A 14,214-nucleotide genomic window follows, 5' to 3' on the forward strand; every position below is an offset into this window, starting at 1 on the left:
CAGATAAAGTGTCTGACATCCTCTGGGTGCTGTATAAACTCTTGCTCTGTACTCAGATGGTTGGTGATGATTTACCTGCAATAAAGTAAATAATGTCATGCTTCTATGTCCTTTACGTGGAGGTACATCTTCATGTACTTTATATTAAAATAAAGGCAATATATCCCTGTATCCCCTAATACTACAGAAATTAGGTAAATATACAGTGGCAGAGAGAACAGCTCTAACACACTCGAGGACTGAGGCTGGTATTGTTTGGTTTTAAGTGACAAAGTACTGACTGCCTAATCTGGCCCACAGGATGTGTGTCTTCTGTGGAAATCCAAGTATTAACCACATCATATTTACAGCCCTATATCCTACCCAAAGAGAGGCTAGGAGCAATTACTACAGACCAGAAACACGGAGAAAACTCCTCCAAGTCACACTCAAGACCCCCAATCTGTACTCTGTCAATTTTGCATCAGATCCCGCTGGTGGTGATGAAGCTCCAAGAGTAGGTTAAACAAGTGTAAACAGGACAAGAGGGACTCTTTGCTTTCAGTGCCTGAGAAAAGCATCACCTTTATTTTTCTGCTCTGCAGGGCTTGCTCTCAAGCACAGCGACAACATTAAATGAATGCATAAAGTGCCCAAACCCAGAAATTTGCCCCAGTCTGTGCAGTGTATCACAGGATGAACACCCAGTGCAGCTATAACAGATAGGCATCTGATATAACTGCATTAAACTACACACCTGGCCTAGCTCAGGTACGTAACCTGTTGAAAGAAATCCATTTCTCATCAAATAAGGCACATGGTATGTTAAATAAAATACCAAACCTAGTACATCATGTCAATATTAAATCAAATTTGCTGCATGTTGAACAGCTCTTCTGAGCAGCAGATTGAATTACCATGCACAGCTAGTGATGACAAGATTACTGTGCATTAGCCTTCATTAACTAATGTGCAGAGTTCATATATCACCTGAGTTAAAATTAATGGATGGCATGACGAAGGAGATCTATCAATGAAAGACAAGCACTCCAGAATCTGTAACTTCCCAATGCATTCCCTTTGATTTCCCAGAGACTGTAACCTCCCAGATGTTATTTTGTCAAATGAGATGGTTTTGTTTCTAACCATGGATAAGACACATGAAAGAAATGCTTGAAAGCAACCCTTATGGAAAATATTCCCATTGGATTAATTAAAGTTTCTACAGGATAGGCAAAAAAATGCCTTACAGAACCTGTGGGAATGGAAGCAAAGGGAGATAATTTATACCTGTACATTCAGTTTTGTTTGTCAATTTTAAAATGAATTGCATCTCCTTGTAAAAGACTGCAAAGAGATTTTGCTAGATTCACCATATCTCATTCCATCTGTACATGCTAAGGAAAAAGAAAAGCAAAACAAGAGAGATAGCTGCCCTGAGCATGTGTAAGCAGATAAGCACAGTCATAAACAAATGTCCCCCTTAAATCACTCTGGAATCTGAGAATCAGCCCAGTTCTTTGTAATTCAGACAATCCCAAAGCATGCTGAGGGCTGCTAATTCCCCTCACTGCAATCTCTGCTCTCTCATCTATGCAACTTCATTTCTCCATAAAGACAGAGCTTTCTGGAGTTTAAGGCATGCAAACAATATTTTGGCACAGTTGTGCTCTGAAGTCTTTGTTACAATTGTTTTATAATTGCCATTTTTCTAAGCTGGTTTGATATTCCTGGTGCCCTGGATTTCCACAGATATCCATTAGTTAGATTTAATGCATGTTAAAATAAAGAGCTAATGGGCACTTATCAGGAAGCCAACAAAATATAAAAATCAAAACTCCTTTCACTTTGCCTTTTATCCCACATGTCACTGCAAAACCACATAATCCTCCCAGTCTTCTTCCATAATATAAACAGAAAATGCTAAAACTTCACCCACTTTTTACTGATAATGCTGTTTCTCTATCCAGCTTTATTTTACAGTTTACGTTTTTAAATGGCTGGTAAATGGCTGCAGAATCATTAAAGGTTGGTTAACCTTCTCAGTCTAATTTTGACCTACAAGATACTTAATTTAATCATTCCCCCATAGAGAAGGATGGAATCATTATGTGCAGACATGTGGTGATAGCCATATTACATTAGATCTTCATTAACCCAAGTTAATAATGGCTTTGTACTAATGGAAACTTCCCCTTACTCCTCATTTTTCCCCCCAAATTGGAAAGCTCTCATAGTGAATCCTCTGCATCTGATGCTAGATAGAGAAGACAGTAAGAGTTGTGGGAAGATTAAAATACTGAAAAACAGTGTAAAATTTACATTTCCTAAAACCAAAATTTTCCACTCAGAACAGTTTCCTGATAATTGTTTCCTTCCCCACAGAGGATGGGAATCTCTTGCCACTACTCATAACAGGCACACTTCGCCCTTTAGGTGATTTCACTCATTGCAAGGAGGTCTCAGGAACATAAAAACACGCACAAGAAAAAGCAAAGGCATCAAAACCAAGTATGATGAGATCCTGAAAAAGTCCTCAGAGTACAACTGAACTTTCTGTAGTGTTAAAGACTAAAGCATTTCATCTAACAAGCCTGCATCCTCAAGTAAAAAAAAAAAAAAAAAATATATTCAATGGGTGATGCGAAACAATTTCACACTCATTGTTAAGGGTTTCAAATGAAATTGGGTAGCTGACCCAGCAACAGTGCTGAGTGGAGTCACAGAGGTGAACAGGAAAATGGACAAGACATCAAGATGACAGAAGTGAGTGCAAGTACTGCAGGTGTAATAAATTGCTAATATACTTAAATTAAACTGCATCCCACATGCTCTGGATAAAAATATGAAATAGAAGCAGCACTTTCCTTCTGAATGATATTCTTTCCGTTGTAACTGATAGCTACTGTCATTCTCCTTCACCATAATTTTTGTAATCATTGGCAAATTTTGACCTTTCAAGCAGCTAACCTAATTCATAACGGATGCCACTTCCTAATTAGCAGAGACATTGGATTTTCAGCTTCAGACAGGGCAAGAGCCAACCTAATGAGAATAAAGAGAGGGAGCAGGTCTGGAGAGACAACAGAGAGAGCTGAAGAGGCTGCTGTCACCCAGGACGGAAATAAGACCTCCTTATTGTTAAAAACGGAATAAATACCTCCGGAGAGCCGACGAGCAGATGCACTGACTGCAGCACACACACGGCCCTTGCCAGATTTGGAGATCACTCCCCTCCAGCAGCCTGCAGCTCACTGAGACCCCCTTACCCCAGAGAAATCCCACCAGTCCAACGTCAGGGTGGGCAAAGGCACATCCAGCCTCTGAGCAAGTGATTCTGGCTGCATAAATCCACAAGGTTCAGCTCGACTGAGTTCCTGCACATGTGTCCCCTTGATTTTTAAGGGCTAATTTAAAGAAGGGGGAAAGCATGGCTACTTAGGATAAGATATCCTGAACATCCCCACTGAATTGTGCTGAACACCCAGGTTTGATGCTCCACTGAAGGCATGTGTGACTCCAGATATCATGCAGCCCCAGCTGCACATAACCTGACACTGAACACACCCTCCACAAGGCTTCAATCCAATCCCTGAATTTTGACACTAGAATACAATACAATATAAAGTGCTGTAATATAATATAAATGTTATTATATATATCATACTATGCTGTTTGTAACTATTTTGTATGCATTTGTAACTGCTATTTAAAAGGAGGCAGAGTGTAGGCTATTACAGTGTTCAGTTTTAACTCCCTCCTACATTGGTGTCAGACCATGATTTCCATATTTTTTTCCTTTATGTCAACTTGGCCTTCTTTTTTTTTTTTTTTTTTTTTTGAGGGAAAGCCCACCAGTCTTGGGATTTGCATTTTTTTTTCTCACTTACAGTCCTATATTTCACTTCCTTGCTCTTGGGACTGGATGCTTCTGAAAAGGAAATTAAGAGCACGGATTTCATAACCACTCACCTCGAAAGAAAATGGAAAGCACTACCACATGAGTCTGCAGAAAAACAATTTCTTACCTTAAAATTGTGCTTGGCTGAGCAAAAGAACTTGAAAAAGAATATTGTGTATCCTAAGTCTGTGTGTAATGTGTGAGAGAATAGAATCAGGTTGGACAAAGCCATTTTTAATAGCATATAAAGTGCAAGGATAAGAGCAACACCTGCCCAGGGTGCAGAAGATGGCAGTGCCATAGATGAATATATTCAAGCTTGGGATGGATCCAGAAGTAATGCACCCAACCTGTGAATACCTCTGGGATGAATGGAAGAATCCATTGAGTCCTACTCTGACCCTCTGGAATATTTTACCTGTGCATGATCTCTCTGAGACATTCAGCATTTGCATTATTTTGAGTTTCTAGTGCTACAAGCCAGAATGTGTGGCAGCGCCATCCATGAACACGTTCAGGTGCTCTCTTGAACTGGGACCTTCCTAAATGAAGAGTTTTGAAATTAACTTACCTCCAAGCTGAAAAAATATATTGAATGTTTTGACTATGAGCAGTAGTATGGCATTTTTGCAATGGGTTGCAGTGGCAGGAAGAAGGATTCACTCTGTGTCCTATTAATTTTTCAAAATGAAATATCTTCCCTTCAGATTTCAGGCCCTGCCACCCAGCTACACCTGCTCTGTTCCTTCACTGAACAAACAACCAGGCACACCAGGCATCTCCTCACGAATTGCACTGTCAGGTTGGAGAAGAGGAACAAGCCAGAACTGCAGAATCCAAATTCTCCCCATGAATATATATATGAATGCAACTATATGCCTTAAAAGATTAATTTCACGTGCCTTAAATTGCAGTTTAATTTGAAAACTAATTCAGCCTCATAATTGGCTTTCTGCTCAAATCACTGAGGCTAAAGATTTAAATTCTTAATATTCAGATGACTTTCGAGTTTCTGGCCCCATCTGTGCATTAGTCCATGGTGTTAATCTCTGAGGGGATCTCTGCTGGCATAGAAATAAAATAAACAAGCTGGGACACTAGTAAAATAATCAGCTTTTAAAATCCTTGGGTTTTTTTATATACTGCTTTTTTTTTTATGAGATTTCTTTAACTCGATTTGCCACATATAGATTTGGCTCCCAGCTATTTCATTTTTCACGTAGCATGTTATCAACCATTATTCTCTCAGAGTTCCATGGACTCAGGAGGAGAAGAGAAATTTTAAATTACAACATTTCTCATGTAAGAAATAGTAATATTCCTTTATTTTGGAGGACTCTCTATACTCAGCACTCTTTCACACTACTCGTAAGAAGGGTGGTAGGAGTAAGCTATCCTACACAACTCCAGGAGAATGAAGGGGCTGGATAGAGTTTAAAAGAAGTCACTCGGACTTGTGCTATTGACTTGAAAGGGACCAAGATGCATCTAGAGAGTTAGTGAAGTGGAAAGGATGAATGGGAATGGAAAAGGCCAGTCTGACAGGAACAAATTGTTTTGGAGAGATGAGTTAATTTTTGACAATCTTTCTGTTAAAACAAAATAGATACAACCCAGAGCAAAGCACTCAAGTTGCCGCAGAGCATTTCATATTGACCTTTTCAGAACTGAACACTTCAGTTAAGTGAGACATCCACATCCGTCCACAAGGAAGGGTCTGCTGTGGTTACAGCAAAACTAAGCTTCTAAAAAAATATTCTTTCTCCATCCCACTACTGTTTTGTGATTAAATTCCCTTTCTTCTTTCATAGTTAAGCATTTTCATGCCATCTTATTGAGTAATTTTTGAAACTGTAGGAGTTTCTCCTGAAAGAGCCCTCCCCAAGGACACTGCTGGGATCCTGCACGCCCAGCAGTACGAGTTCAGGGGCTGTGCTCACAGCAGGCAGCAACTGCTGCTGTGCAGAGCGGAAAATCCCACTCCAAGCCCCAGTTCCTTCCTGCTGTAAGGAGCTGGTGTGATGCAGCTCGGAGATGTGGGCATGGAAAAGGCAGCAGAACCCTTGCAGGGCAGGCAGTGCTGGGCAGCCGAGCTCTGCACCCATCGCGCTTTGTCAGCGCTTGAAAGGCAGCGCGCAGCTCCAGGAGAGCTCTGCTGATTAAGGCTGCCAGAGGGAGCAGGGGAATTTCAGCTCCAGCTTGCAGCTGCATTTTTAAAACTTGGCTGTGTTCTTCACACAGAGGCAAAGTTCAAAGAGGCAGAACATTATTCAACATGAGTAAAATACGGTCTTTTAAGATACACTTTCAAGCAGTGGCGCGTTAAATCAAAACAACGCGTGGAGGGGGAGAGTGAGGAAGAAAGATGGTCCTGTGGAAAAGGAAATCCTGCATCGCTACTCCTGTTCTGCATTTCTGGAAGGGTCTGCTTTTACATATTTTAAATTGCCCAGCTACTTGACCTGAGGCTAGATAAGCTAGCAATGCATTAGACTGTTTTTCCAGAGAGTATCAGAAAAGAAAGGAGATGTTTAAGAGCCAGCACATCTGAGGATGTTCAGGGGCCAGTTCTCACTACAGAGAACTTCACCAAAAGTGAGCTCCTGATTTCAAGAACACTATGCTATGGCTCAAGACACTATTTCAATTAAGTTATTATAACCTTAACCAGCAACAACAACCTATTATAATTAATAATACTTGATGATTTCTTTTCTATTCCTGTCAAGGGTTGCTTCAAGGTGACTTGCAGAGAGCACGCTCCTTGGGAACCCAGGCTGAGTGCTCTGCAGGCTGGGAAGCCCCTTCACTTAAACCCCATCAGACTGTCTAATGAGTCTCTTCACGTCGCTGCCAATTCTTCCAGCTCTTGGACAGTTTTGTATATTTGCATTCCAGGCTAAAGCAAACTTGCTGCTGTGGGAGGCTGAGCTCCCAGCAGCGTCACACCGTGCTGCAGTCTGGAACACGCCTCCTTCTGCATTCCCTTTCCTTGGTTCACTCCACCCTCTTTTGGCTTGTTCACTGTTGGGTCAGTAGGTCAAATCTTACTTGGCCACTCTCCCTGCCCTGCCCTGGCCTGGCACACACACTGCAGCTCCCTGCCAGGCTCAGAGATGAGGCGACACTCTCTGTTCCAGGTCACCACATCCCGGCCCCAAGCAGGGACCAGGATGGTCACCACGTCCCAGACCCCTGTGGAGGGACAGCCCTGCCTGCTGTGCACACACAGCCCTGCCTCTGCTCCAGCCTGGACCCCGGGAGTGCTGGACAGCACCTCAGGGCCCTTTCCTGCTCACTGGAACGGGATCTGCTCTACTGATCCCACTGAAGCCTTACTGGGGCTTTCCCTGCAGCTCAAGGTCACTGAGTGCCCTGCTCAGCCTCTGCTCAACAGCACATTTGTGATGGTCTTGCTCTGCACAATTTCCATGGGTAGAGCTCAAGCTCCATATATCCTTTTTTTATCTGGGTTTTTTTTTTTTTTTTTAATTAAATCTGGGCAAAATTCCGACTGACTTCAAACAGCCATTGGCTGCTCATTCTATCTGCCCTCAGCGCCAGCATTTATTTGGGATAGTCTAATATCTCTCATCAGAGGTGTGCAAAATTAAGAACATTGCAGATACTGTCGTAATCAAGTAATCCTGCATTTTTAATCACAGCCATTATAAATGGGCATATGGAAGATGTGAAAAATAACAATTGCACAGGATATCCAGGGAAGCATTTTCACTCCTCAGGCATGGTTCAGCAGCACTGAGCAGAGGAAAATGAATGCTGAACTCCTGTAACATATAACAAGATTTTTTGGTTTGCTTGAAGCATGGATATTCACACATATGCAGATATATTTTTATAGATGCATATACATATCTAACTTACTGTTGAATCAGTACTGAACAAATTTTGCTGTTACCTCAGAGAATATGCAATGTCTTTCATTTCTCAACCGCTGCCAGAAATAATCATGAATTCTGGAAACGTATTTCTTCTCTTGCAATGGCTGGTGTGGTACCTCCCTTAGTTGTTACAATATTCTGAGGTATCTTCAAACCAATAAAAAGTTTCTAAATATTTGCAAGATCTACCCTTAGCTAAATACATTGTCTACATTTGTCTCTGCACAGAAGAGGGACACATCATTTTGAGGCAAAGGAGGAGCATGCAGATATTCCCTTTAACTCCATGACCTCTCTATCATTTTCTCAAAGGCACAAGATCATGTTTCTTGCCAAGCACACAGAATGAGGGCCTGTGATACCCAAATTCCTAGGAGGCTCAACAAAAGCAAGGAAGAGAAATTCAATACTAATATAAACCTTTAAAAGAATACCGATTAAACAGGAAAGAGAGGAAAAAAAACCCAACAAACACATCAAAGACAAATGTAATTGCTTTTGAATAAGAACAGATTGCTTTCTACCTTCCTGCCTTAAAGGCAAGCACTCCAGCCTGGGATAGAGAATACCAAAAAACACTGCTAGAAGCAGAGGCACAAGTATTTTGTAGGCAAATTATCCTGTTCTATTTAATAGCTCAAAGGCTTATCTGGATTTCAGACAAGAAGAGGATGCAATTTACTGCTTCTTTGACAGATGAACAGAGCTAGTTAAAACATTTGGGAACACTTTGAATATTGATCTGTCCTCGAATAAGATGTAAGAAATTTGATTTGCTATGGAAATGTGTCAATCTTCAAACCTTTATATGCCCCAAAGTGGCCTCCAAATGAAAGCTGGAAAAATTTTCTGGGAAGATGTCATCAGAGCTGTCAGCTCAGGGACTTCTCCCGTTCCCTCCTCCAAGCAGAACCAGGATCAGGACTTTGAAGCTGGGACATCACCACTCAAAGGAATCAGAAAGGGAGCTGTAGCTATTCTTTGCTCCGAAATAATGCCACGTTCTGTCCCCACCACGTGTCCCCCACAGCTGCCTGTCCCTCACTGTGCTGGAAGACAATCAATCACGACTGTGAATCACCTTGTTAAAAACAGTGCCCACCGGAGACTTCCCTGTCACACCTCCGGCAGCGGAGCCGCCGTGATAAATGTTTGCTGACACAAACCAAAGTCACGGGGTATTTAACCCCTCAGCTGGCAAACAACCAAGGAGACAATCTAGGAAAAAACACCCTCTGATTTCAGGAGGCTTCCAATTGTACTGGCGACACAGAACAATTTATGTTCAAAGAATGGATACGTTCATTGTAGTTACACTCAGCAATGAGCAAAACCAACCCTGCTCCTGTACTGGAAACTGCAGGGTTACACCACACTTAAATAACAGATCAGCAGTAGAGTTGGAAATAGAACATTAAAGACCTTTACAGCTCTGTTTCTTCCAAGCATATAAATGTGCTCATGTAAAAATCATCACTATTCCCCATACAGCCTACACCCTCACTGATTTTTCACCCATAAATTTCCTGAAATTCAACTTCAGGTTTTTCCCCATTTTACCCTCTGTTAGAAAAGTTTGTGGGGACAGGATGAGCCTGCAATTTCAATGTGAATATTCCCACTTCTGCAGGTTTCCATCAGGTCCCAAGTAAGAAAGTGTTTTCTTGAGACAGAGCCTTCTTTGGAGCCTGACAGGATGCCAGATATTGAGTTGGCAAATGACTGAATTAAATATCAAGGAGGAGGATATTGAGCATTTCAGACACAGGGTCAGGGAAAGGCCACAGCCAGGCTGGCTTTCAGTGCTCTGTAATTAGAATAACAGCCCTGTATGTGTGCAGTGAGTGTATGAGAATGGTGCTACAGAGCATTACTCTACAAAACTGCTGCTTTTACAAATCCCACAGCCAGGAAGGGACCACCAGACCCAGGTTCCCTCCATCCCAAGTCTGCACTTTCTCTTCATCCAGAAAAAGAGACACAATGGGATTGTTCTCAGCTCCATCAGTCTTCCGCCAACAGCCAGCAAGAGCAAACCTCTCCCTCAATCCCTGTGTTCCCAGCAGAGCCCAAGCCACCACCCAGATGAATGGCTGAAAATCTGTGAAACTTTGAGACTTTTTTTTCAACTGTACCTGGTTTAGAGCCTTCATCAACAGATCCATTATAGACTTGGTTGATGAACTCCGGCCTGTTGTCATTCATATCAATCACATAGATGTAAAGGTCAATAGGATTCTCCACCTTGTTTCCATTCATATCCACCGCATGAGCCCGGAGCTGGGAATGAGCACAATGAAAGCACAATATCAGCAACTGGATTTGTTGCAGAATGAGAGACTGTTTCGCAAAGATTGACTGTACATCATAAATACTTTCTCAAAATTGAATGGAGCCAGTATCTAATTCCAGCAGAAAGCACTGACATCGTTTCCATCTACACTCGACTCACAGACAGTTTTTCAGAGCTTAATATAACATTGAAATAATATTTTGAAACAGTGATTGTCAGTGGAAACACTTCAACTCTGGTGTAGTGATGCTATCCTATCCCCTTCACAGCTCACAGACCACTCTATTTAATTTTTAAGACATATTGAACCTCGTCTGACAATCTGAAAAGCAAATTTTGCTTAGTTCTAAATAAAGTGAGGAAATGATTTTGAGTGAGAAGTTTCTTATGGGAATCTGCAGCGTTTCACACCCATAATACTAGGGATTAGTAAGTGAAGAGATTTCACCATGATCTTAGTAATGTTTATTCTTTGTTTAATCATGGTCTCCAGGAACAGCAACAGCTACCAACCCCATTGCTCTGCGCACCAAAAGACATTTAAGAATTCCCTTTCCTTCAAATAATGGGAGCCCCCATGGCACTAAGAATGCAATTTCCTCAGGCTTGAATAAAATACCCAGTGCTGAGGCATTTCAATAACCAGAGGCACAGTGTTAAGCCCTCAGTTAAACTGGAACTGCAGCTTTATCTTATTAGCAATAACCATCAGTAATAATGCCCAGAAACAAGAGCATCTGTTTTCTGAACAAAAGAGACAGATACAGCATGTCAAAATGAGTAATTAATAAAACGAAGCAATCACAATAGTCTGGAACAATCAGTAACCAGGTGAAAAAAATGGATAGCTTTCTCATTAAAGGGAACAGATGGCTACTCTAAATGGCGTGTGGCTGAACGCGCCACCGGCGCCGGCGTCGGGAGAACTCCGACAGCGAGGGAAGAGCTGCACGGCCCCCAACCTGGCTGGCACTGGGGAGGCACTGCCTGCCTCTGAGTGCTGCAGACCTTGGCCACCATCCCTCTTCATTTCAGCCCCTGTGAGCACTGCTGAACCTCCACCCTGCCACGAGAACTGGGGATGGCACTCGGGACGGTGTGACATCCCACAGGGCTGGCGGGCTGAGGAGCCAAGGCTTCGGAGGACATCAGCTCCACAGAGTCACAGAATCACACAATGGGCTGGGCTGGAAAAGACCTTAAAGCTCATCTAGTTCCAAGCCTCTGTCACAGGCAGGGAACCTTCCACCAGACCAGGGTGCTCCAAGCTCCATCCAACCTGTGCTTGAACACTTGCAGGGATGGGACAGGCACAGCTCCTCTGGGCAACCTGTTTGTGCCAGGGCTGGCTGGGAGAGTGGGGCTGAAGGACAGGGGACACACCAGCTCTGCCATCCAGTGGGATGGAGGCCTCTGGTCCCTCCCAGCAGTTCCCTACACCAACAGGCTGCTGCTGGGACTCAGAGCTGACTTTACAGGGAGGTCTCTGGCTCCTCTGATGCATGACAAATAAATGTGCTAATTGCATTAGCCCTGGTTTCTGTCTTTCACTCTCACTGTGCTGGTGATTGATGCAACTTTCCCCTTCATGTATGGTGCTCAGAAGTCCAGAGTTTAACAAAAGGAACTGCACACCGTCAGGATGGGCTGGATTAACATTTAATCAAGCAAAGAGAACAAACTGCCACATGAAATGAGCTGGGAGAAAAACACTTTTTTTTTCCAAAGGAAATTAAGCAGCACGTTTTCTTTAAAGTCTGAAGTCCAGCTTTGCTTTCAATACAGGATGTACCATTTGTGTTTCACGACTTGCAATGCTCTTAATATCTGCATTTCTTTCCTACATAGGAACTGCTTTGGCTACCACCTGTTGAGCTATCCCTCATCATGTCAGATGTAGCAATTCAATAACTTTACAGTCAGAGGTCAGACTGTCTTTGAAAAAAAGTAATTCAGAGCTAAAATTAAAGTTATTATCTTCAAACTGAGGCAGCACTGGGCTCTCTCTTACAGCATTTCCAGCAGCGGAAATGGTTCCATTCAGAGATAAAGCAGAGAGCAAAGCTGGTATCTCCCCCCTCAGATCTGACTCTCCCCCTGCAAATTTTTAATTACATTCGATGGCTTTTGTTTGAAATCTCCAGGAGTAAGGGATTTCTCAGCAATGCACATCTATCTGCTTGTTGCACTCACTGAGCACATGTACCCATCAGCGCATTACTGCCTGCACTCAAGGCAAAAAAATTCAATGAGCAAGACTGCAGGAATCTCATCAAACCTGTGGTGACATGCTCAAGTGTCCTGAGCCCAGCACCACCACCGGGCTAAGCCATGGGAGCCAGGGCAGTGCTGGGCACACTGGTGTGGTCACTGGTGTCCTGACTCAGCATCTGCAGTGCCAGGAAGACGACATCCTCTCTCCTGCTCCTTTTTTTGGCCTGGCTTCGGTGAACATTTTTACTTTTTTCCTTTTGTGCTTTTTCGCATTGCTTTTCTCTGCCCGTTCTCTCTGAACAACTCTCATGAGCCAACGCCTCTGTATCTCCCACAACACGCTGCTTCTCTGTGGTCAGTGCCAGCCATGGTAAAGGGAAAAGGGGTCCTGAGCCACAGGGTTGAATTTCAACTCAATGGGAGCTCTTCCTGCTACAAACCATTCCTTGTTAAGAGACAATTCCTCATTAGAGACCATCCTCAGCAGAGAGAGCCAAGGAAGGAGGGGCTCCAGGGCATCAATCTGTCTGCTGGGAAACTGGCTGGATCTCCAAGGCAGATCTATAGTACATTTCCCTTCTTTAATTCATCTTCTCCCCCATTCTCTTGTCCTACTTTTGGTATTCATGAGGCATCCTCAAGCTGGACAACACACTTTGTTCTGGAGCCACTCCTCAATGGCTGAGATGGAGCTCATTTCTGCGAGACACAGTCAGAGCCCATGTGGTGCTCTGTGGCCACCTGTGACCAGGCCACCTCTGCCACCTCAATTTTGGTGTTAAAGTGATGGAGGGGATGAAAAACAGATGCATGGGAGTGCTTTGTAGCAATGGGCAAGGCACAAAAGGTGATGGTCGAGCTCCATCAGACACACACATCATTTTGAGCTGGAAAACACACCAGTGAAAGGTCAGTGAGCATCACCTGGGCCACAGGACACGTGCCAGACATGGGGCATGCACAAGTATTCAAATGGGAGCTGGAGGCTGGCTGAAGAAACAGTTAAGAAACATTTATAAAGTTAGTTTGAAATATTTACATTTTCCCCAAGAGGGAGAACATGACAGGAGTGAAGAAGGAATAAAATCAAATTAAATACCTTGCAACGGATTCTGAAAAATTAATACACATAGCCAACTAATCTCTAGCTGATGCATCACTCTGCTGTACCAGCCAAGGAGCTTAAATATTCTTTAACAAATATTGTTTAAAAGTGTGACAATTATTGCTATCATATTCAGCAGCAGCTACCACAGGTCTCTGAGGTTTTCCTACTGACAGTTTCCAGTGTAAATGTAGCTGTTGGCATACAAATGATTTGGTATCATGATTATTGATTACACTGGAGGCTCGTGGTATCTGAAGGTAGTTAGTCAAAGTCAACACAGTGAATTGTGTTAAATATGAATATTACTTAGGCACTAATACTACTAATACAAATATACATTATCAATCAGTGACAGAGCCTTTAAGCAATAAGCATACAATGTCACGCCTAATTTGTGTGCTCTTAATTGTGATTAAAAGTTCAGTTTAGAGCACTGTGACACAAATGGCTGGCATTATTCAACATGGTTCAAAATACTGGAATTAGCTCTTGTATCCCTTAATTTGCAGTAAAATTGTTTTGTTCCTTTGCATTTAAAACAACTCTTTGTCAGTCTATAACCCACCTGTTCTGCTCCAGCCATTTCTGAGGGAGTATTTCATCAGCCTGAAGCTGACAGTGCACACATGTGTCTGGAACTGGATTAGGACTTGCTTCAAAGTTTCCTTATAATGCATATTACTTGAGTGTCATAAGCAATGATTACTTACTGACATGTTTATGCTGATGTCTTTTGAAAACAGAGCTTGAAAAACGTCTTGGAAAACGAAGCTACCAATTTTCTAACCCTTGTACTTGCCAGGCCTAACTGCAGCTT

At 42.7% G+C, this 14,214-nt stretch overlaps 1 protein-coding gene across 1 annotated transcript in view; it reads right to left on the reverse strand.

The window, feature by feature from the left end:
• CDH4 (cadherin 4) overlaps positions 1-14,214 on the reverse strand; it is a 417,701-nt gene that overhangs the window by 77,365 nt on the left and 326,122 nt on the right. The window contains exon 6 of the mRNA XM_053993112.1: positions 9,918-10,062. Coding sequence (XP_053849087.1) covers positions 9,918-10,062 — 145 coding nt within the window. The remainder of the gene's footprint in view (positions 1-9,917; positions 10,063-14,214) is intronic.

The sequence above is a fragment of the Vidua macroura genome, chromosome 17, assembly GCF_024509145.1.
Source record: "Vidua macroura isolate BioBank_ID:100142 chromosome 17, ASM2450914v1, whole genome shotgun sequence".
NCBI lineage: Eukaryota > Metazoa > Chordata > Aves > Passeriformes > Viduidae > Vidua > Vidua macroura.